General features: G+C 43.4%; 1 protein-coding gene and 1 long non-coding RNA gene across 8 annotated transcripts in view; one reads left to right on the top strand and one right to left on the bottom strand.

The window, feature by feature from the left end:
* MLLT1 (MLLT1 super elongation complex subunit) overlaps positions 1-24,064 on the top strand; it is a 32,382-nt gene extending 8,318 nt beyond the window's left edge. Inside the window, exons 4-13 of one of the 7 annotated variants that reach the window (XR_015707267.1) lie at positions 6,767-6,910; positions 8,502-8,627; positions 10,366-10,912; positions 14,567-14,662; positions 15,477-15,588; positions 16,868-16,967; positions 17,190-17,261; positions 19,081-19,152; positions 19,664-21,876; positions 23,561-24,064. Coding sequence is in view for 4 of the 7 variants with exons in the window: in XM_087768913.1 (XP_087625039.1) it covers positions 6,767-6,910; positions 8,502-8,627; positions 10,366-10,912; positions 14,567-14,662; positions 15,477-15,588; positions 16,868-16,967; positions 17,190-17,261; positions 19,081-19,152; positions 19,664-19,792 (1,398 nt within the window). In the remaining 3 variants the exon portion in view is untranslated. Of the gene's footprint in view, positions 1-6,766; positions 6,911-8,501; positions 8,628-10,365; positions 10,913-14,566; positions 14,663-15,476; positions 15,589-16,520; positions 16,589-16,672; positions 16,717-16,867; positions 16,968-17,189; positions 17,262-19,080; positions 19,153-19,663; positions 22,947-23,502 lie in introns of those variants that run through there. The other 6 variants (XR_015707266.1, XR_015707265.1, XM_087768914.1 and 3 more) reach the window with 6 other exon arrangements.
* LOC148054350 (uncharacterized) lies at positions 15,595-19,070 on the bottom strand. The gene is made up of 3 exons (XR_015707268.1): positions 18,600-19,070; positions 16,600-16,762; positions 15,595-16,345 (listed from the first exon to the last, which is right to left on the bottom strand). It is a non-coding gene; the product is annotated as an uncharacterized LOC148054350 (long non-coding RNA).
* Positions 24,065-24,537: the final 473 nt, after the last annotated feature.

Below are 24,537 nucleotides of genomic sequence, written 5' to 3'. Positions count from 1 at the left end.
TGCATGCATTGTGGAGAAGTTCTTTTCCACTTTTAAGCTGACTGATAAATTGACTAATTAAGGAGTTACAGACAGCGCCTCCCATTATTAAATTGGGGCAAGCGGTGGTTGAGGGAAGATGTGATCGCTTCTGTCCTTCAGCGCATCATTTGAACAGAGACATGTTCCCAGGTTCAACCGTGAACTTGAAATCCGTGAGCTACGCTGAAGTTGTTTGAAATTTGCTTTTACTGCTTAAAAGTAATTTTTCCATCCTTATGTCAGCAAATGTTCTATTCTCTGCACATTTGGAAGTTAAGCACGGTACTGATGATTGCTGGAAGCTTAGAAGCTGCCTGACGATGTGAGGAATTTGGCTCCTTTGACTGCTATTGCCCAGCGATAATGCCGTCTTGAAATACTAAGAGCTATGATTATTTTCAGTAAGTGGAGTTGAAGGAAATGTAAGAGGTAAATTCTTCTGCAGAGATAGAAATGCAAAGACAAAAGATAAGCCAAGGCTGGGATGTAGTAGAAATGAAGAAGACTGGGAAAGAGGAGGAATGGCAAAGGCTTAGAACACAGCCTGTTTTCTCCTGCATTAAAGAATGTGACATTAAAGCACCAAATAAATAAGTCTTTGCTACTTGGAGACCATATGCTCACTCTGATCTCTGTAAACCTGTTGACACTGGTGGGGATCAGCTGTTGTGTGTAGAGCATATATTGTTCTGAATTTGCCTGAATTGATTCCAGCATTTGGGACTCATCCTTGAATAACTCTTTTCAAGTAGATGTTACGGATTGATTCTGGGGTTGGGTAGAAAGCGCTGTTTCGTAGGTGGCTGGGCAGGGGGAGTCGGGTGGGTCTTTCTGGCCATATGCTCCCTGCATTCTAGCACGTTTTTGCTGATGTGCGTCCTGTCAGTTGAAACAAGAGTTGCAAAGGCTTTGGGATTTGTTTATCGATGCATGTTTGGCTTTGTAAAGGTGAGAAGAGAGAGGATTTGAAGGAGGAGTGAACTGCTCCGTGGAGGTTGATCTTTGCCATGGTTGGCTGAAATTTTTTTTTCCACAGTTTAAGCCTCCTTCTTAGCCATTTCCTTTCCCTGTTCTAATTTGTTACTAGAATGATAAATAGTGGTTGTCAGAGCCAGTGTACTCTTTGCTTTGGCTAAAGAAACATGAGCCTGTTCACTGCTAAGGAACAGTTTTACTAAGAACGACTTAAGAACGGTTTTAATGAACTGCATCAGGGATTTTTGTTTGGACAACTTTGTATAAAACTGCCCGTGAACTCTTTGTGCTGGAGTGCTCTCTTTTTGGTACTGTTGTTGGCTGTTTGGGGTAGCAGTCAGTGCTCTTGGCCCTGCTGAAGCTTTTGGTGCCTTTCTGTCAAGACACGGGAGTGTCAGCAGAGTGTTAAAAAAGGCGCAAGAGCCTGTTGTTATCCTCTACAAACAGAGTTATGCCTTGTTGGCATGTGTTTGTCCTTCCTGTGCTGTAATTCAGTTCCTCAGTAAGTGCGTGCTCTCTTAGTCTTGTCATATGAATTACAGAATGTGTATTTTGCGTATTGCTGGGAACCTGGACGGTTTGTTTATCTGAGCTTTCTAGAGAGCCGCAGTGGCCTGTATAGAGCCCAGGACTTGCAGTCGCGTTTGATATTGGTGGCCTGCTAGAGCCTTTGCTTCTGTAACTGAACCAGAAAAACAAATGGCAGGGTCTCAGTAGGTCGAATGATAAAGCGTTTGAAAGCACAGTTGACTAATGATAGTGGATCATTTGGGATTGTTGGACTGAAAATGTTAGTATGCTATTTTTATTTTTAAATCCTTTGTGTTCCTATAATGAGGGCTGCTGTTAGTGGCTTCTGGTGCTTGGATCAATACAAACTGGGCACAATAAATGCATTGCTGTTTTTCTGCTGCTCTTCCCCTTCCCTCTCCCCCACTCAATTTCAACAGTCTTGAGGCTTTTTTCATGGCCTTATTGTTGTCTCCAGATACATCTCTTATAGCGGCATATGGTGTAATCCGGAGACTGTAATACAGGTATGACTTTGGTATTCATCCCCTGTTACATTTTTTGCATCCTAATCAAATCAGATGAATCCTCCCCCCTCCAACAAAAGCTAAAGGTCTGGTATACTTCCATGCTATTCTGACATAAGGCAGATGATATTAATGCAACATGGATAAGATGTTGTATTAAAGTCTCTTTAAAGATACTACCTCCCAGTTTCACTGCTAGAGATAAAAGGCTTCCAGTATTTACATAATGGATACATGTAACTTAGGCTTTTTCTATTAGTGAAAAGGGAGATAAGCAAAGAAAGCAGAGAAATCCGTTTGATTTTTCCAGTTAGGTTCAAAATAAAATCATGCATATTTTACCCCTTCTGCAGTATTTATAGGTGTGATATATAAAATACATAGAAAAATATTAGAGAAGGGAAAAATGATTTGTGTTTCAAAGTGGGAACTCAGTGGAGACATTGTACGTGGGGTGCACATACGGCAGGGAAGGTGCAACTGGGGGTCGGTTAGAACTGCGCGTCAGGGCTGTGCCGTCAGGAAGGTATTGGCTTGTGAAATACTGCTAAGGAAGGGTGCTGAAGAGGCCGTGTTTGCATGAGACATTTGATTTTATTTAACAAATTGCCGTGTTATTGGGGCAGAGTCTGCACAGGTTTGAGGAAAGGACGACTAGATTTAACCTGTTCATATTTATTCAGTGTTGCTGAAAGTTGTGGAGGGAGGGGTAAAACTTGTCATTTTGGCTAGCCTTTAAGTGGAAGCATTTGTTGCTCACATTTTTTAGGTCTGTTCTGTATTGTCTTACCAAACCTGCAGCACTTTCTTTTGTGCTGCTGCTGAGTGGTGAATCTTTTTTTTTTTTTTTTTTTTTACCATTTTCTGTCCTAAATTCATATGTATTATCAGTTTACCCATTCTTCTATCTGAGCAGACTGTTTTCCTGGCCAAAACACCTGGGCTGTGTGTGTTTCAGTAGCCGTTCAGTGTGGCACATTGATAGGCATCTCCATATGCTGAATAGGTCGCAGTGCCTGGCAAGGAAGCGTTGTCGAACGTAGCAGCTTTATTAGCCATGCCAGCATCATATATCATGTATTTATACGAGCTAGTAGACTATTACATGCTTGTCTTTGAGCAGTGAGTATATTTTCCTAATTTTCAAACAAAGTAATAGGCTTCAGATGGGGGAGAGTTCCAAAATGCTGTTCTCTGCTATTTTACTTAACCCTGTAGAATCTCATAAAAGATAGGGGTGTTCCATGGACTTGTTAGCCGAGTGTAACATAAGGCTACTTGCTTCAAAAAATGAATATTGGGCTATTCACTTTTAAATGTCCTGTCTCTAAGCGGGGTGGAAGACTAGTCAAACGGGTTGTACGAGCCTGGAAAGGGGGTTTCATTTATACAGACGTTATGAACCGGTCACGGATAAATGACTCTGTCAGGCTGGATCTATGGCAAAAGGGAAGTAGTGTTAGATGTTATAGTTATTGAATAACCATGAGTCTGCTTCCTTGGTGTGCTAGATTTTTGCAGATAATTTTGTTTTATGGCTTTCTAAAAGTGATTTATGAGCTTTATGTGCACGCTACCAGTGAAATTCTTTTGATTTGTGTTTAAGTGGCAAAGGGCACACCCTGCCTTAAAAACAGGACAAGGAAATTTTAACAACAGACTTTGAAAAATTCCTCCTCTTACGAAAAGTGCCAAAAGAACTTTAACCCATTACTTCAGAACTCAGAAGAAAAATGAAGCAACTTCGCTGTTTTTAACAGTGCAGTGGGGACAGGAAGCTGGAAAACAGGAAAAATAAAGCGTAACATACTCTGCTTTGGAGGCTGGAGGTGGACTGGGGGGATTCACTGGGGGGGGGGGAATTCACAGCAAATGAAGCTTGGTGCTAGCTTTGTGGTACGCGCTTCTAGTTGAATTCTCTGGCATCGTGAGATTTAAGGGGCAGGTATAAACTGAGGTTCTAAGGTGGCTTGCTCAGAGATGCCGTATCAGGTTAACCATTTCGTCTGCAAATTGACCATTGAATTTTAATCTGAATGACAGCAATATCTCCCAGTTAGAAATGGAGGTGATCCATCCTTTCTAAAGCCCTTCTTGGCAGTAAGGCCCTTTAGAAAAGCTTATGGTCTCAGAGAGCAATAAAATACCCACAGAAAGTAAGCCTCTCCCCTTTTCAGTTTTACTTGTTGGCATCGAGGGTTTAGTGTCAGGAGGTGGAATCATCTAAGAGTAAAGCTTGGCTTGCCCATGTAGTTGCTACTCAAGGAGGAGTATGTAAAGTGCTGTTACAGTATGAGAACAGACTGCCTGGACCTAATTTCGTAGAGTGAAAAAGTACCTACGCTCCGTTGCGACTCCAAGCAGCAGGATGTGTAGATCCCAAGACGTTATTTAGAAAGGCTTTGAAGTGTGGCACCGTGGATTCAGTGTGGCTTTCCATTTAAAGTTAGAGGATGTGTAGGTCCAGGTCAATTGAGAGAGGTTTTCCTCAGTTTTCTTTTTTTCTTTTTCTTTCCTTCTTTCCCATGCCCGCCCCCCCCCCCCCCCCCCCTTGATGGTTGTTTGGAGGGAAGAACCTTTTAGGGAGGACCAGATGGGTTAAGCTTTGGAGTGTCTTGAGCCGTAATCATTAGCTGTCAGCGAAGGCAGTAAAGGAAAGAATGTTTATTTGCAGCTTTTTGCTTTGAGACTTTTGTACTCCTTCTTTTAGGAGTGCTGTAATCGTAACTATTCACTTGGGTGGGGGGTTTCTGATGGCCTGAGACAATACAAAGGATATTTTAATGATCACGGTACTTGGCTAGGGCTCGGTTCCCAGGGCAGTCGTGATCTCTGAGTTGGAGAAAAATCACATTGAAAAATTGTCTTAATTTTACAAAAAGTGGAAGCTTGTCAACAGAGGTACGATAAATATTTGGGAGGTTCTCTGATGCTTTTGAGACTCTGTAAAAAATAGGAGGGAAATTAATCTGCTGCCCCTCTCCCGCTCTGAAAGCGAACAGGCAAATGACAAAGCAGAGCTCTGACAATGTAATGGCATAACAGCTTTTGACTAAAGCCTTCTTTTGCTGATATATCCGAGATCAATTTATTCTGTGTTGTAAACTAGGAAAAGCATTTTAGAAACGGTTCTTAGGCCACATTTGGATTTCTCTTCATCCTTCATTTAAGTTTATTAGACTTTGAGGGACCCTCTACAGCTGCTGTTTGAACTCCAGTGTAAGCACGCACATGCAGAGCTCGCTAATGATTCAGTTAATGAGAGTGGTTGTAGCACAAGAGGAAAATGACAATGCAGTGTATTTTGCAAGTATTTTTCTTCTTCTTCCCATTCATCTGTTTCAGTAGACATTGAACCCTTTCAAGTGTGCGTGGATTCTTCAGGACTTTGCCAAAAGAGGGTCTGAAGACCCTCGTGTTGGTAGCATGTCCTTGCTTTTAACAAGTGAGACTCTTCTATTGTATGTGTCTGCTTAGATGTCTGCCTTCCCCTGTTTGGGGAGTCAAGACCCAAGAACTTGACTCCCAGGTGGGCATAGGGTACTGATTTTGATGTAAACAAGGTGTGACTACCATACTTTTTATTATTAGAGGTATAGTTTGTACAAGAAATGGCTTCTTTAGCGACGTTAGTATCCACCAAGCAAACAGCAGGAATCAGTGTGGTCTGAAGCTGTTTGACGCTTCAACCTATTTTCAGCAAATCTAATGGCTTGGGCTAGAAGCCTGCGGCGTCTGTTCCCGTACAACAATGCAACTACACCAGGAAATCGAGCTGCTGGATGTGAATTGTGGAAAAGACTGCTGTGCAGCCGCTTGATGTTGCGCATTGAATGAGGCATGTGGGATGCATTCATGTAAATACGGAACATACTGTAAGGCTCTGTGTGGTTTGCAGGAGAGTCTCTTTTGCCACATTTTGAGTTTTCATCTTGAAATGCAGAATACAAGATAATATCGGGAAATATCACCTCGATATTTGTAATATACAAGCAGGATGCAATATTTGCAATTTCGGGAGGGGAAAAAAAGGAAGAGATTTCTTCCATTCTGTACTGCAAATGCAGAGTGTTTGCTGTGCTTCTGCAGCAGGTGGAACAAAACCAGTGAGGCGCAGATGATCCCCAACATGCATACAAACTCCAGATTTCTTCAGTGAAAGTGCCCTTGGAAAGTTCAAAAGCCTAGGATATCTTCCCATTCAGCCCCTGCAATATGCATATTGAAAAGGATTTTACAAAACGAGTCATCCTTTTACCATTGCATTTAATCTTTTCTCAGTACCCGCAGAAATCCTGTGAGTTCAGAAGTTGTTCCTTCTCTAAATAAAGGATTATGCTTTTCTTAATATTGATACTTACAGTTCAGTTGCTTCCCAAAGGAGACAGGACCTGAATTTCAGTGAAAACAGAATAGTGGATAAAGCTTGTGAATCTGCTTTCCTAGGAAGACTTGAACGGCTTTAAACAGACAATTGACAGGCAGTGTCCTTGTCCGTGTGTTGCTTTTGCAGTGAAAAGCTGTGCGTGAGTTTCTGATTAACGGTATGGTAACTTCGGGCACTTCAGGCACAAATAGTTTAATTTCTAGCTCTCTGATCTCATGATGAAAAACTCTGTGAATGCAACACTTCGTGGTTTATTTGGGATTTTCAGCAGTGAGTGTTTGAATCCTCTGCCTTAGTGTGCTTGCCAAGCTTCTTCCGTTTTTCCGAATGTCTGTCTTGTTTTTAGGAGGAGCCGAAAAAGGTTTGTTTCACATACGACCTGTTCTTAAATTTGGAGGGAAATCCACCTGTGAACCACCTTCGTTGTGAGAAACTGACTTTCAACAACCCCACCAAGGAATTCAGACGCAAGCTCATTAGGGCTGGAGGGGTAAGTGCCAGAGGGACTGGAGATTCGAAGAGGTTCTGCTAAAACGTGTAGTGATCTCGTTTGGCTCTGGGGTTCCTTTTTAGCTGCAGCCCAGCAGGCTGCAGTTTTCTGTGTTGATCTAAAGGATGACCCAGGCAGTTTTTACGCCCGGTTATACGACTGCAGCACTTGAAGCAGAACTAAACCATTGCTTATGTGATTGGTGGTACTTCATTTTCAATTTAAATGTGACCATTAATATCAAAGCACTAAAACCCCTCTGGAAATGGAAATCTTCTGTGGATGTTGCACGCTGTCCATCAGGCAGTTACAGTTATCTGTGACCTTCCTAGTGTCGTGAGCTGTATCAGTATAGAAAAGGGAGAGGCTTCCAGTGTGTTCCTTGCTCATTTTTGCCACAGGAGAGCTTAATACTTAGCACTTCCTGGTCACTAAATATCCTCTAAACCTGAGGTCGGCTGCTTGTGGCTTAGATAATAAAAAAATTAAGGAAAAGCATTAGAATTTAGAGTGAAAATGGGTGTGGGAGGGAAAAACCAGATATACTCTTGAAGGCACAATAAGATACGGGTCGCTACAGTGGATGCAGTCTTACTACTGGGAAAGTAATATGCAGTGACAGACTCAATAAGCGATGTCTACAAGATCTAGGCAAATTAGTGCAAGCCACAAAGTGCATGAAGTTTTTAACCAGACAGAGAATGTCAAGACTGTATTCTGAGACACCCCCATATATGGTAATGTATAATTATGTTCTGTTTGAGAACTTTATTCAAGATGGTCTTAATTGCTGGCAAAATTTTCTTCTGAAAAAACCATGTTTCTAGCCTGAAAAATTAAAGTAAAAAGCTGTGGGTAAGTTTGTCAATAATAAATCTCAAGAGTGGCAAGTATTCCAAGCGGGTCTGTCCAGATCTTCCTCAGTGTGCCAGTGCTTTTCCATATTGGGCACAAAGAGGAGAGTGCTTATTTCAGCCACAGGATGGCTAGAACATCATTAGCTTTCTAGGACTTTCATAGTATATTATTGTATTCCTTATGGATTGAGGCGTTTCATCTGTGATTATTCTGACAGAATATAGAGGAGGTAAGAAGAAAGTGTTTCATGGAGCTCAGGGCTTGGTGTTAAGATCTTGTCAAGGGAGAGACCCAAGGCCTGCTTTTTTTTTTTTTTTTTTCCCCCCTGAATGAGTGATTTCAGTTTCTCCTAAATTGATGAAGTCTTGCTCATTCCTTCCGGATTTACCTTGCTGCCCTTTTGCAGGATAAGACCATTTGCGGCAGAACACACAGTTCTTGACCAGAGCTTTATTGCCTGCTTGTGCTCAGAATATTGGAGTTCCCTTTGGGAAAGATACTTGATATTGCATGTCGCCTTTCATTTTTTTGTGGTTTTAATGTTCTGTATTTGAGGAGTCGCCTTGAAACTGAGCATTACCTAGACAATATCTTTTTATGGCCTTTAAGCAGGGGAAAAAACATTCAGAAGATGAATAATAGTGTGTTAATTGAGCAAGTGACTTAACATAATCATGTGTTAACAGTCCATGCAGCGTTACTCATACATAATTTTTCTCCTCTTTATTACTAGGTGATGGTAATGCCAGAAGGAGCAGAAACTGTTTCAAGGCCAAGTCCCGATTATCCGATGTTACCCACAATACCGCTCTCTGCCTTCTCTGATCCCAAGAAGACCAAACCATCCCATGGGTCAAAGGTCAGCGAAGCATGCTTTTGTGTCACCCTGAGGTGAAGAAGTCTTTTAGGATGTGCTGCTAAGAGTTTGTTTAGCAGCTGTTTCTGGCTACTTCTAATGCTGCAAACGTCTTCCTTTTACTCTGTAGTTCACTAGCTAATGGTCTGGAACTTATAATAATTTAGGAGGCCTTTTTATGATTTGCTAGACTTCTCTCCAGGGAAACTTTGAAAAGAAAATTAAATGTCCGAGATTGGCATTTTTTGGTGAACCATATCTTCCTCCTGATCTGCTATAGCAGATAAAGTTGAATGAAGTCCTGATTGTTCTGGCTTGTACCCTTGATGCTGAGGATGAATTATGTGGATCTTTCTCTCTCTCTCACGTAAAGCTGTGCTCAAAGTCGTTGTTTCTCTTAGCAGCAAGGCTGAGTAGAGAGTCTGCACTTCCTCTGTCACTAGGACAACTTAGCGTAGTGGTGTAAAGAACATAAAATATACTGCACTTGGTCAAACTAGTGATTGCAAGATGTGATGTTTGCATCCAGCAGTATCTAGTTTTTGAGACTTCAGAAGCAGCTTAAGTTTTCTTTTTTTCACTTGTGTGATGAAGCTATTTTTGTGTGATTCTACATAAGAGAAACAATCCACAGGCAGTGTGTTTTGAAGCAGATTAGATACACTTTATCAGCCTGAACAGTCACAAATATTAACGGTAATTCATTTCATGGTGTAATTCAATTCTGATATCCATTTTGTTCAGGGCTCTAAACACTTCTGGCGCTTCGGTCGTGTCTTCTGATGTTGATGTTATGAAACAGAATAAAGATGACTTATCTATTAGTGGTGGATTTAATTTTGGTCAGGAATTAAGCATTAGAAAACAGAGAAGATGGAAGAGAAATAAAGGGCTCTGACCCAAGCTCTGGTGAAAATTGCCAGTAGCTAAAGAGACAATAGTCTCCTGCTGCTCTTCTCCAGGTTGCCCTCAGAGGTGCACGTGGGTTTGCGCCTCAGCGTCTCCAGTTCATGCTCCAGTGTCTCCCCACAAGACCCACTTCTAGAAGTGTTTTGTGTTCACATGTAATTCGCAAAGGGAAGTGCTCCTTTGCCTTCATGCGTACCTGACTCGTAGGATAGGCAGGGTCCTAATGACTGGTGTCTTAAAGCTCTTATTAAAGGTGATAAAATGCCTGCTGATATCGGAGACTTTGGCTCTCTTGTGGTTGTGGGGACATTCAGGTTTTTGTCAAGCTCTGGTGTGGCTGATGTGGTGAGTTGGGGCTACGCTGTGCACATAGCTTGCATTTGCCATGGATGTGATTTAACCTTAAAAAAAAAATCTCTTTAGTTGCTGGGGTTTTTTTCCCCTAAAACGTGGTGTGAAGTATAGCTTTGTGTAACACGGCTAGAGCTAGTTTCCTCTTATATGGCTTCAGATGTTAACCCTGCAGATTAAATCTGAACTAAACATCTATAGGTGTTTATAGGCCTCCTTCTATAGGCCGTGGAAAGGAACAGGCGTTCGAGATGTGTTTCATCCTGTCCTAATGTAGATGTTTAAGTGCCTACTGTCAATGTCTGTCCCTCAGCTTCAGGGAAATCTGGATACTCAGAGGCAGATAAGTGCATTAGGCAGCTGTGGGTGGATGTCTACATGAAACAAATGCTTCAGTGTGATTTATGAGAATGTGTTTTATAATTCTGTGCAGAGCTTCAATTTCATACCTAGCTTGCATGTTTCTGTTACTGAATTGTAGGATGCAAACAAGGAAAGTAGCAAGGCATCTAAGCCACACAAAGTAACCAAGGAGCACAGAGAGAGGCCAAGAAAAGACTCTGAGAGTAAAAACTCCTCCAAAGACCTTGAAAGAGAACAAAACAAGCCTTTGAAGGACTCCTCCAGAAAACCAACTGAGAACAAACTGCCTAAGGAGGAGAAGGCACCTCCAAAAGCTGCTTTCAAGGAACCAAAACTGGCCGTGAAGGAGACCAAACTGGAGAACACTTCTCCAAAGGGTGGGCCACAGCCGGAGTTAAAGTCTTCCAGCAAGAGGCCCTCCAACGTGGAGTCACCAAAGCCTAGTGCCAAAAAACAAAAAAAGAGTAGCTCCAAAGGGGTAAAGAATATCCTAGGGACATCTCCCAGAACCTCGTCTTCCTCATACCCAGAGAAGAAACAAACCAAGGAGAAGATGAATGCCAAAGTGGAAAAGGTAAAATCTGAAAGTGAGGCCAAGGAGATCAAAAAGCCTGTGGAGATGGAGGAGTCAAATTCAGAGGATGAAACTTCTTTCAAGTCAGAGGTGAGTAGGGATTTGTCCTTTACCAGAATTTTTAAGTGTGCTGCTTAAATCTCGGCATGAAAAAGATGTTGAAAAATATTCCCTCAGATGAGACAGAGAACCAGATCAGCAAATGCTTAGGCTGGGTTGTATCTCAAATAAAAATCTTGGAAAATCCTATCAGTATTAATCATTACTGCTACCTGGTTTACCTCCTGTTTCAGATATGCAGTTCTATTTAGATTTATCTGTAGGCAGAGTTACCTAAAGGTTGAGTTTAAGGTTCTGGTCTCTCGTTCATCCCTTGCAGTGCAGTGACATTTATAGAGCTAGAGCATAGTAGGCGTAGATACACTTCCTACCTGCTTATGATAACATAATGGTTTTGAACGTGATCTTAAATCAGAACAGGAGGAAAGAATTTCAGTTTTGTTTCTGAAAAAAAAACCCAGTATTAAAATGTAAATAAAAAACCCTGTTCCTGACATGGTCTGTAAGAAATGTGCTATTGGCTAAAGCTCAAAATACAACCACATGCCACTAAACCTAAATAAGTTGTGTTGTAAAATATAAAACAAATTATGTTATTGTACTACTATTTTTAAAAGCTGTCTAAATATTTTTTTCCTTTTTACAACTAAGAACATTCCTCACCCTCTGTCCTCTAAAAATAGTTTTCCAAAAGAAGGCAAAAAAAAAAAAAGTAGGAGGGGAAGGACACAACTTAAATCCGGACTCTCGCTACTTTTAGCTTGTATATTTTGTATTTGCTATAAAGAAGCCATGTATCTTTTAATAGGATTTGCAGGATAATATCACATGAATTTTTGAACTACTTCCTACTGACCACTTCTAGAAAGATTTGTTTTACTAGAATAAATCTTCTTGGGACAATTCGTATTATGATTTAATCAGCACCACGATCCAGTAAGTATTGATGTGTTTATTTCAGAAAGGATTTTTTTGCAAAAGATTCCCAGTAGAAGAGTTTATTGGGGAAGCGTTAATTCAAGTTACTTGGCAAAGATTTTTTTCCAGATTGATTAAATGTGTAGCTTGCGCATTAAAAAGAAGCGGCTCCTCTCCACTTTTAGCCTTATACCTGAAGCGCATCGCTTGTAGCAAGCTCCTCGTTTCTATACAAGATATGTGGCCCTGACTGCAGGCTTCGGTACTCTGCTGCTCTCTATGAAGTCCCGAGTGTCTTGTACTTCAGTATTTCGTAGGTGTCGTCATCCCCTCGGGAGTCGCCATGCAGCTGTAAGCTGATAGCGCTGTTCAGACTGTTCCGTGAAACCACAAACTCTGGTTGTGGTTCCACGGTGTCTGCTGCAGTCCCGTCCTGCCCCCGCCAAGCTTTGTATGCTTCTGTGTCCTCTCTTGCACCAGCGCTCGTGTCTCTTGGATGCTTGACAGAGGTATTTGAGTGCTAGCCCAGAAGGAGGGTAGGAATACTCGGTGTGATGGAGGGGGAACTGTGGCAGCTGCAGTCAGATCAGCTTAGGTTTCTGTGGAACTTGAAGCTTAAGGGTATAACTGTATAATGCATTGGCATCAGCAGAGAAGACTGTTTGAGTTCCTTTTCCACCCCGGGGGGTTCTTTTTGCTCCCAATGCTGCAGTTTGCTACTCCATCGTTTGTACTGGTACAGCTGTTTGTGCATCTGTGTGGTAAGCCACATCACTAAAGCGAATGAGCAGCTGGAGGTGGACCGGGGCCCGGAAACTCTTAAATCAGCTTTGCTGCTGCAGCCAACGTATTGTGCAACATGCTCTGAGGCTGCAACTCCACGATTGCTTTGAGTTGACATCTTTGCAGGCTGCTGTTGAAAGGAACAGTCTTGCTCTCATTTGTGCTGCTGGCACGAGAGCTCGTGTGACTTTGCAATGGGCTGGAGGAGTTTCTCCTTCCATTTCAGCTCCCGCTGAAAGTTAGTTGTCCTTTCTTTTTTTTTTTCCTTTTATTTTTTTTTTCCTTCCCCCATCAAGTCCAATTCCCTGAGCTGGCCTCATGCTTGGCTGCCTAATGCTAGTGCTGACAAAAGGGAGAGGCTGAGATGTGAGGGCAGGATTGCTTTTTTCCATTGTCGGCATGTGCTTTTGTCATATCACGGTGACAGTAACTGCAGCCTGAGCATGCAGAGCATGTCCAGCTGGGTGCCTCCGAAACGGTTGAAATAGCTGATAGGGTTAATGGCAAAAAGTGGGACGTGGGTCTGTACGACTTCCAACTTCTGCTCCTTAGGTCCTGTTAAGTCATTTTAAGGGAACACCTGCTAGATTATCAGGAATGAAGGATGTTAGGATTGAATCTGTGGGTAAGACACAAGAGCTGTGCTCCCTTATCTCGAAAATATTGCTCTTTACTTTCGTGTTGTAATTTTTCTAAACAAATAGAGCTGCTGCAATGTGCCAATCTATCAGGTGCTGGAATTATTAAATTATTCTCCTTTGCTACTGAATAATTCACAAGGGTGGTAATACCCCTTTTTGACATTTTTCCCTGCCTTCTTACAGTCGAATAAATGAAACTCTTAACAGTACTTGGGTGACAAATTATAGGGAAGGGATGAAAGTCCTGCCACCACTTTCACTTATTAATGCCCAAAGCTGCTGATGGGCCTCTTTCTGTCTGTTTACAATGTTTTTATAGTATTAACAATTTCTGCAATAAAGTTGATTGATCAATGCGAATGTGTGATTTTACTAGGATTTGGTAGTGGAAGTAATAGGTAGATTCCCAGGAATGGTGCAATGAAATTGAAATGCTAAATTTCGAGGGAATTACTTTTAAAAAGGTAAGATAATATTATTGAGAATCTTTTAAACTAGATCCTACTGAGTAACAAAACCCCCTTTAAGAGTATTGTAATAGTCGCTGCAGCTATTAGGGATGAAGTCCTTGATTTAGCCTTCGCTGCCACCTCGTGGTCCTATAAGCTAAAGCAGGTGATTGCCGCACGATATCTGGTTTTATGTTAAAAACATACCTAGCACGAAAACTTTGTTTCTCGATGCTGTTATTAGCAGTGGTTCATCATATCTTTTTACTCGTACTGCATAGTATGCTCCTGGCATTTCTGCTGAATACTGGCAGTCAGTGGAGTTGGTTTCGGTAGAGTATATCTGTTTTCCGTTACGTTTTCACAATAAACTGGAAACAGTACAGTGGATTGCTCAAATTGGTGTAGAAACAACTGTTTTGAGGGTATAGTAATAAATTAGAGCTAATTTTGGAGTCAAGCGAGCTAGTTAGGCTAGGCATCCTTTCCATGTTTCATGCTCAGTGCGAGGTGTTCAGAGGGAATGTTGGTGGGTTACAATAAATACACTTTTTAAGAGGGCTTTGGTAATTGTTCTAGGTTGTATGCTGGTCACCTTTCACATTTCAAAGTAAGGGTTTTTTCACTTGGACGTTTTTCAGATGCTATATTTCATCACCTGAGGCTATTTGAAACTGCCCCGGAGTGCTGAGCTACAGCGTGCCAAAGTTTTCATCAATGTCGTTTTTATTCACCTTGCATCTTGTATATTTTCTGTAATTCCAAGAACTGTATTCAGTGATGTATGATGTTGTAGGGCATTCAAATGCTTCTGTCTCACTGTGCTTTGTGCGCTGCGCTGGTTTTCCAGATTAGAAAGGTTAAGATTCTTTTTCTTTTTTTCCCTTTTATGGGGGGTTAAGTCTGTCCAGTCCAGCCCTTCCAACTCCAGCTCCAGCTCCGACTCCAGCTCTGACTCTGATTTCGAGCCATCTCAGAACCACAGTCAAGGTGTGTTGCAAGAAATAAATTTTGTTAAAATCTTCCGTGCGTAACCTTAAAAGGCTCATGAGAATTAGATCTGTTTCCCCAGCACCATATATAAGGCTAATACAGTTTCTTGTATGCAGCCATGTGTTGAAGCTGTGACGCTTCAGCAAGAAAAGGCAATAATGTGACAGCGTAATCATGAACAAGTATTTTTCTTGTTTTGGCAGTTGATTTATGAGTAGGGTATCTCTCTGGATTTGGTTCTTTCCCTGTTGACTTTGGTTTCTGCCTTGGTTTATAGATGTGTGTGCTGCTGCTTGATCTATAGTGTCACCAGAATATTTCTCCTCCAGTCTCATATATGTTTTATTAAAAATTATAAACATGACATTCATCACTTTGTCAGTGCATACCATAGCTTCTTTTTCAGACACTGATAATCCAAAGAGATATACTGCAGCAATAGTAAATGCTCTAACCTTAGCAAATGCTGTGTTGCTACAAGTACTGTCTCTTGAGTGACATCTAAAATAGTCCCCAAATGCATGAAAAATGCGTCCTTTTGCTTTCATTTCGGAAGAGAGGGGGAGGATTTGGGGGGAGGCTAGGATGGCTTTACAGCAGTTGTAAAGTTTGTCAACTCTGCTTTAGTTTTGAGACTGGAATACAGTGTCTTTTAGCAATATCTTTGTGCAAAATGAAAATACCAGTGACATTTTAATGAGAAATTTTGGTGTATCTTAATAATAACTAATCCAGTTTAGATCAGCTGGCTCGGACGGAGTTCTGCTGCACATGTCCTAGTGCTGAATTGCTTTCTCCCCTCTGATCCCAGGCCCGCTGCGCTCCATGGTGGAAGATCTGCAGTCGGAGGAGTCAGATGATGATGACAGCTCCTCTGGAGAAGAGGCAGCCGTCAAAGCAAACCCAGTCAGCCGGGATTCCAGGTGGTAACAAATCAGGAAGAAAGATGTTTGTTGTCTTTTTGTCCTCCACGTTTGGTATTTTTGTGTGCCCTCCATTTGGAGGGAGGAATCAAAGTGATGGGGGCTATGCGTGAGAGGAAAGTGTGAGAGAAGGAGAGAGGGCAGATGTGTGGAGTACTTAGCACGGGGTGGGGGGACAGAGCTGATGAAAACAGCAGGGTGAGAACAGAATTGGATGTGGAGGAATCACCGGAGCTCCAAGGGAGGAAGCCACTGGGTATGTGTTGAGCTTGCAGGTGTTGGTGACTGTGCCCCTTAAAATAGTCACCTAATTGTCATCTTCAGATCTCTGCTGGGCTGAAGGGTGTGTGACACCTTTGATCTGTCGAGATTAGAGAAGTGTTGTGGAGGCTGTCAGCATGTGTACTGCTCTTACTGCACACAACTGATACAACACTGAGAAGTCTTAGCCTTTGCCAATAGCGCGTGCTGACAGTTGGTTACTTGACTCCTATGGGACTTGATTAACAGCTGTTTCCTGTTTTAGTCAGTGGAAATAGTTGAATTTCATCCTTCTCCCTTCAGGAAATGCTGTTGTAGCCAAAACCTCGAGTCTCAGGCTGAATATTTGAAGCCAAATGCTTGGCCCAGATAGCAGCTGCAAATTTCAAATGATGCTTGCGTTCACCAAAAAAAACCAAACAAAAAAATCTGTTGGTGCGCTCTGTCATATCCAACTAAAGAGGAATCGAGAGACTTTGAAGGATACTTTTTAGACCTTTAGGGGATAGGTAATAAACAGTCTTTCAGGCTTATCAGAAGTAGGATACCTGCTATAATACATCTGTAGTGCCACAAGAAGAATGAGAATAAACAGTAAACCTCAAAGGTCACAACAGAAACACTAAATGCCTTTTTTTTTTTTTTTTTTTTTTTTTTGCCTGTGTTCTCAGTGGAGGTGTTGGTAAGCCTCATGCAGGGACTCGGTGACCTTGGAATGAATCCCCAAAATGAAAATCAGGTGGTACTTACTCAGTTGTCCTAAGGGACTTGGACATTACTGGCTGTAATGGGTAAACTAAAGCTCCCTCCTCTGCCTGCTCAGGGAATGGAAGATGGCAAAGGCGACGTCAGCTGGGAAAAAAGAAATCTTGGAAATTGCAGACTGACCATTTCTCCCAGACAATTCAGTAGTCTATAATAAAGAAGAGAATTTCACTTAACTCTGTGTGGTTCAGTTGACAGCTAAGTAAGTTTCCTGTTACCTGGTGATGCTAATTCTCTGCTGCTTGTTTTTCAGACTGAGCCTTAGTGACAGCGACAGCGATAACAGTGCAGATTCCTGCCTGCCAAGTCGAGAGCCACCTCCTGGTCAGAAACTGCCCCCAGCAAATAATAAGGTATTGCATCCTACACGCCCATACAATGCTGCTTTCCACCACTCTTGGTTCCTGCATTGTGTTCAGTCCATGGTGTTAGTTCTGACTTGCACCAAATTTTCCCTATCTCACTGTCTTCATCAGACAGGTAATTTCTCTGCTCAGTGCTGTGCATCCAAACCATTAAGCCACCATGTTGTCTGAGCTCGTTTTGGCCCTAATGTTGATTTCTTTTACCCTCAGGCATCTGGAAGAAAAAGCCCAGAGTCTTGTAACAAGCCAGAGAAGATCCTGAAGAAGGGAACATATGACAAGGTATGTTTGAGGATTTACATATCATAGAACTGTGGGATGCTCACTAACATTTCTGTGTAGAAAACAATTTGAATCAGCCTAGCCTGTTCAGATGGTTCTGCCTTGACAGGTTAAAAGCTTGAGTATAATGAAAACCAGATGTTGAAAGGACAGAATTTGGAGAATGACGCTGCAGAAACTGTGTGTCTGTTAAATAGATGGACCCCCAGGTCGTTTCCACATGCAAAATGTTAAAATTGTTTTATTTGTTTGCCCTTTGTCTGAACCAATGATCTGGCTGCTGCTGCAGTGGCGAGTGCCTCTTCATTAAACAGCAATTTTCAACTGTCTTTGATCTTACAAATTAAAGATTGTTTGATGTTCTGCTTTGCTGGTTTAGTTGAAACCTTTGTTCAGTGAAATTCCCTTCTTCCTTGCCTCCAAGGAAAGGTGAGCAGCGTACATGCTCCTAAAGCACGGCTAACTCACAAGCAAATAGCCAAAACCCCCCAGTTGTCCAGAAGGTTCTCCCACCGTGTTTGGTTTTTTTTTTTTTTTAAAGAAATCAATCAAATGGGAGCTTAATACTTTTCCTTAGTCTAATCATTGAGGTCCTTGAGGTAATCAAAGAATCAGGCTGCAGCTCTCACTTGTGTGTTTGAATAGTTCTTCAACAGGAGAATGCAGCACAGGTTAATCCCTTAACGTTAGGTCTTAAGTGTGATCTTGAGATACTTGCGTCTGAGCCTCCTGCTAGCTACAAAGTCTTTGACCACTAAATACTGTTAACCATAGCTGAGATGGCTTAGCTGAGGCAAGGTTTGTAGGTAATAGTATCTTTTATTAGACTACTTAATATAGATAGAAGGGGACACCCTTGAGACCCACTGAAGAGAGCGCCTGAAATACCATCAGCTTTTCCAGCTGCCAGAGGTTTTACAAAAGATACTAGCTCTCCCAGCAAGCATAGCGTTCAGTACCGTTTGGGTGTTTCGGGAAGAATGCTTTTCTCTGCATGAATGTGCTGGGGAGGGGTATATTTCATGGGGTTTGGATCTTTTGGTTTTTTTGGGGGTTTGGTGGTTTTTTTGCCTTGGTACAATTACTTAAATGAGTTCAGTTTTGCTGATACAGACGTGAACAACTCTGGGGCAGCTTTACAGATAAGAATCTATCCCCTGTGAGCAATAGTGTGCCAACAGAAGCTTGCCTTGTTGGCTGCCTAAATGAAAAAAACAAAAAAAAACCCCAAAAAACCCCAAACAAAACCAACAACCAAATCATCCTTATACAAGAACAATTAAAATGTTGAGCTTGTAAACAATCCTGGGCTTCCCATTGTGGTGTATGTAAAATTACCTGGGAATACAGTGCACTCGAAGAATTTTTTCCTTACTGAAACACAGATCATTGCTCAGCAGGTTGCTGGGGCGTTGGTCACTGAGCAGCGGTGCAGGTATTTTCAGGTAATGAGTAGCTTATTAGTACAACCCGCTGATGAAGAACCCACACTGAAGTTCACAGAGATGAACTTCACCTTGTTGAGGTCCTCTAAGCTCAAAAGTTCTGACCACTTCTTAAAGCGGGTTAATTGTTTGTTTAATGGTGTCATTAAATAGTCCTGCTGATGGTCTTCAGACCATCCATATTTATGTGAAGTCTTTAGTCTCCCACTACTTGATACGGATGGAGGAGGCAGTAAAAAATTTAGGGAAAAATTGGGAATAGGAACATGTCTGAAAGGGCCTCAAGTTCCTCTGATCCTCACTAGGAAAGTCACTTTGGCAGTCATACCAACATGCCACATATGTCACTATTTCTGTTCATGCCTCCTTTACAGGCCTACACTGATGAATTAGTGGAGCTTCACAGGCGACTAATGGCACTACGAGAGCGCAATGTGCTACAGCAGGTAGAGATCATTTGTCAGCTTTCTGGCAAACCGTTGTACCCTGGTAATCTTTGTGTCCAAGGGTCTCAGCCGGACCCCTGAGATGCTTGACCTTTCACTGGCCTCTCCTTCACGAGGGGTCTGGTTCAGTCTGAAAGCAAAGATATGTAGAAAAAAAAGAAATCAGATGTGCATGCAACATTTTTGTTGGAAAAGATACAGAACTGTGGTTTGTGCATCTTCCCTCTGCCACCCTGGTAGTGGTCCCAAAGCTGGGCGCTCTTGGTCTAATTTAAAAGGAAAGAAATGTGCCCATGTCACTTTTGGGACGGAGCTAGCCAGGCATGCAGGCGGAGCTGGTTTGCTTTTTTGGGAGATTCCCGTCATGTTGTGAGACATCCTCCTCTCTGGAGCTACTCTAAAGGGATGAGAAGAGGACTGGATGGGTTGCTCTGTATCTGCTGGCCTTTCTGCCGTACTTAATCTTTATGGGGTCTCTGTATACATCTTTGCTTGTCTCCTTTCTGTACAGATTGTAAATCTCATTGAGGAAACCGGGCATTTTAATGTTACCAACACAACCTTTGACTTTGACCTCTTCTCCTTGGATGAGACGACCGTCCGTAAGCTGCAGAGCTACTTGGAAGCAGTAGCAACATGACGCTTGGCCTTAGAAGCAGGCTGCTTTTGAAACCAGAAATCCCGTTTATTGGTACCAGGAAACGAACCCATGGAACTAGGCCTTCTTATTCTCTTGATTCACCCGAAGCACTGCCTTAGAGAACAGCCATGCTCTATGAATGCACAGCCAGCTGCACTTTCTTGTAGGCTTCAAACAAGCGCCCGTATTGCTGAGTCTGTCCTCCCTAGCTTCATAAGTACGCTTGGGCACAGGTCCTAAGTAGAGCAAAAGACGTGCTGCACTTAGCTGCACAGCGTGACCTTTTTGGTTTTACTTCAAGAAACTGTGTTTTAAGAGCACATTTTCAGGCGTCTCTGAGATCCGAAGAAGTGTGGACGATGTTTTCTTCACCAAATCTAGGGACCAGCCTGCCTGCGGAGAGCTCTAGTGAGTCCCGTTTCCTCCAGCTCTGTGAAGAAGCGTTCGTGCTGTGTAAGCAAGATTGGCTTTTACAAAGCTAGCCGAGAGACTGATGACAGAGGAGGCTTCCCAGGGGTCCTGCTGGTCTGCTGCAGAGGAAAGTGGACAGATTCCAGTTTTGATCACTCGCAAGTTAGTTCTGCCGCGGTTTGGTACAGAGCACTGCTGTAATTTGGCTCCCGATTCCTCCAGGGCATCGTTCCACGCGCAGGGCCTTCAGCTTCCTGCAGAGACAGTTCGTGCTCTTTGAAGAGGCCTCTAGAATCTGCTGTCTCCCGCTGGGGTTTTGAGATGTCTTGTTTGTTGATCTGAGCTCCTAAACAAAGTCTCACTCCTTTCAGTCTGCTTTAACTGTAATAGGACTACAAAACTGTAAGCTGTATATTTTATATATATATTATATATATGTATGTACTGTATGTATAAGAAGGGCCTAGTTGGGTCTTATGATCTTAAGGGTGTGTTTTTCTGTTATGTTTTTTAATGGCTATGGCAGGGGAAGGGCGCTTAATAAGATTTGACTTTGTTTGTTAAAATGCCTCTTGTGGACAATTTTTAGTGTATGAAAGCTGAACAGCAATCTTCAAAGCATTTTGTGCTCTGGAAGGGGCTCACCTGTCGTCTTTTCATTTGTCAGTGTTTAATAACTTTGCCAAAATACGTGATTGGTTTTGTTCTATGTTCTCAAAGAGGAATCTCCTACAGTGGCCCCTATAGTAGTGGCTGTACTTTGGGAAAACCAAAACAAGGGAGAATTTTGTCTTGGGACATACCTGGAAAACGCTGATGTAAAAACCAGGTGAAGTCAGGTTTGTTTCCTCCTCCCTCTCCCGCCCCGCTGCCCGTTCAAGAAACGGCAGGAAACGGAAAACACTAATCCAGAACCTCTCATGTATTTCTAGTTCAACTAGTATTGACTTCCAGGTGTTGTCTAGGTGGGTGTGAAGAAAGTCCTGTAGCTTTCATCAAAACTGTATTACCCTCCCGTTCCCTAAACTCAGTATTTTTTTGAAGAATTGCTCAGTTTTTCCAATCAGCGTGTAAGCTTTTGCCAAATGTTAAGTGGGCTGCAGGCAGCGAGGAGGAGAGCAGCGGTCCGGAGGAGCCCTCCGCTCACGAGCGGACCTCCGTACCTGTGGGAGCTGGGGGGGTTGCATCGCTCCAGGGTTTGCTGTCCCTTCTCCATTATGAAATTGCAGTCCCTTGTTTTGGGTTACCCCTTTCTTTATCATGGAAATGTTGCAACTAATCAACTTAAGTGGCAATATGATGATAAGCTTGTTTGAGTTGGGTCATGTTGACCCGATTCCCATTAATTTTGTCTTTGTACCATCTTTCATGTGTCTTGTGTGTGTGTGTGTGTGTGTGTATATATATATATATATATAAAAAAAAAAATCAAGCTCATGCCAGGTGCAAACCCTGTCATGACAGTGATCTCAGCTGTTTTCTTTCTTGATGGACAACGCCAAGCCTGGATAGAAACCCTGTGCGCAAACGTACACGGAGAAGGTGGAGGACAGCGGGAAGAGGAGGAGCTACGGTTCTGTCTTGGTTGGCCGTGGGATGCACCGCGGCGGAGGACGGCAGACGCGGTCCACGAGTGTCGCAGACTCGCCCCTGTGCTGTGTTAGGCGTGGTGGGTACGTGCGAACCGCTCATGGTCTCTGTTGGGTCTGTGGCGTGGAGGAGGCAAGCCTTGTGCGGTCGCTACGGCCCCAAACTTGGCTCCCTGGGCTTGCGTAGCGGCCCCTGGCGCGCGGTGCCTCCTGCCCGCTGCCCCCTGCGAAGGGTGAGGTGGGTGACGTTGTCCTGTCCCCGAAGCAGTAGGAGCAGCGGCGGTAGCCAGCCTCAGCCTGAGATCTCCCGAGGTCTTTGCCTCCTCTCTCCACCCGGGTAACTTGTCCCCACAGCCGTTGCATCCGAGCCACCCACCCTGGCAGCATTTCTCCTGGGACTAGCAGTAGCCTCCAGAGTTACCCCACGAGGGATCGGAGGTGCCACCTCCCTTCTGCCCCCTTCTCGCGTTAAGATCTGAATGGTGACGCTGCTCCTGGCCACTCCAAGAACACGTGTGGGAGCGTGTTCCTGACCCTGGCTGGAAGCGCCTGGGGCTCCCGCCCGCGGCTGTGGCATCGTCCTGTCCTGGAACCGACTTTCTTCGTGAAGTCTAATGAGCATTGATAGGAATTTTGTTTGGTTTTTATAAGAAGTATTTTACACAAGGATTTTTTTTTTTTTTTTTAGACTGTTTATAATGTCCTTGAAAACCTGAACTAGGATTGTTCCCCCAGCAATAGTTCTTTTCCATTGTGTGCACATGCTGATTTGTTACTACAAGGTTTCTTGCAAGTACTTAGTTGTTCTACAGAGTTGTTGTTTTTTGGGGTATGTGGTAGCGTCGGGGACCACAGGAGGAATGACTCTGCAAACAAAGAATGGTCGCATTTGGGCCTCATCTTGTGTCCCCTTCTAGTTACATATGAACGAGTTCCCTGTGTAGATTCTCTAGGCTGGCTGAATGCTGTTCTGAACATGCCGTGTACAGGTATTTGTGGATAAAGTGTTTGTTCTTGTGTCACTCTTGAGAGCATGGATGGATTATTGTTCTATAGGAAGGAGGTGGCAGTGCTGCTGTCAGCATTGCTTCAGGTCTTCGAGGATGTGTAGTAGCTTGCGTTGTTAAAAAAAAAAAAAAGGAAAAAAAAAAATATCCAAAATTGACTTCTAGCCATAATGGTTTTTCCAAGGAAAATGGACAGAATTCTGTTACTTTTCAGTGTCCTTCATCTTGTTACTGACGGCACGAGCCAGTGCTGGTCAGTCCGAAGGCTTTCAGAGTTGCTTTGAACTGAACCGTGTTGGAGGTGAGATCAGGACACAGCTTTTCCTTTGTCCTTGGCCGTTGCATTGAAGGGCAAAAGAGGGGTCGGGAGCATTTTCCTGTCGTCTTGGTCTGCGTATGTATTAAGCCTTGAGGCTTTGATTACTGACATTTACTATTAAAAAAAAAAAAAAAAAAAAGGCTAGTAAGGCTGGCTGGATCCCGAAACAGCAGCTGAGGAGTATTGGACACGGAGGTAGCGAGGCTGGCTGTGCCGCGGTCAGGCTGAAAACATGGAAGTGCAATGATTTTGCCACCAGTTCTTCTGTTGCTGTGCGCGGTGGTAGCGTCAGAACTAGCAAAGCAATTGATGCAACAATCCAGAAGCAGTTTTTGTCCGATCTTGAACGTATTTGATGGTGAGAGAGGTTTAAACTTCCCTTAGGGAGCTTGCCCCGTCACGTTCTCCGCCAGCAGAGGCCCGAGTCGCTCTGGTTCTGCAGGTTTCGGCTGTCGCGTTGGCGGCGTTCTCGGACGACGCTTCTCTCCGCGCGCCCGGCGCTCGTGGCGATGCCGTAGACAACCGTTGTGCACCTTGTAGGAGCGTTGCTTCCAAAACGAGGAAAATCGAGGGGTAGTGCTTTCCTGGGGGCGCGAAATAGCCATCAAAAACGGACGAGATGAGTTTGCACTCCTAAAGAAAAATGTAAGTACTTCAACTTCTAGATAATTTTTAATTGTATTTCTGCCTAGAGCCGAGGTATTAAATACCTTGTCACTTGAGGATTTTAAAAGTTGTGTTGGGAAATGAGTTCTTCACTCAGCTGTAAGAAATTCAGCTGGCCCAAGACTAACTTCAAGATTAAAAAAAAAAAAAAAATCATGTTTGTAATACGTTACAGGATTGTTTGTCCTGAATTTTAAACTTTTTGTTAAATTTGTGGAACTATGGAGGAATTTTCTAGAAAAAGTGAAATAAAGTAAGATGGAAAAGTAAAACTTCAAGTGTGTGTGTTTGTTTGTTGTATTGCTTCTCCCTGGACAGCACCGAGGCTCTCCCGAAGCGCCTCGTTATTTCCGTATAGGAATACGGAAGGCGGTACGGCACTCGGCTGCTCTTCGGCTCTGCCGAGGTGAAAAACAAAGGAAAAGGAAACATGTTTGAGGCGGGCTCGGTCCGGGGCTCGCCTTTGGCTGTTGGAGCTTGAAGTCGGTGGCTTAAACCCTGTTGCCACTGCAGCTTCGCGCTTGGTTCCCTGCGCTTCGCCGGAGGGAGCCGCGAGCGCAAGGTGGAGCGAGCAGGCCCCAAGCTGAGCTCGGCCTAAGGCTCTGCTCCGTGGGGTTTTGTGTGCCCCGGTCTCCTCCCGCTGCTGCGGCGGGGAGCATCCTCAGCCTCGTCAGCAATCGAGGCGGCGGCTCTGGCTGCTGCTCACCCTGCGATAAGGCCAACAGCCCTCCTGCTGCTCGCCCCCCTGTCGCC

The sequence above is a fragment of the Nipponia nippon genome, unplaced genomic scaffold, assembly GCF_047370975.1.
Source record: "Nipponia nippon isolate SJK-2023a ecotype South Korea unplaced genomic scaffold, ASM4737097v1 scaffold_31, whole genome shotgun sequence".
NCBI classification, from domain to species: domain Eukaryota; kingdom Metazoa; phylum Chordata; class Aves; order Pelecaniformes; family Threskiornithidae; genus Nipponia; species Nipponia nippon.
Note: the sequence above shows the minus strand (reverse complement) of the source record. Positions and strands in the feature narration are given on the sequence as shown.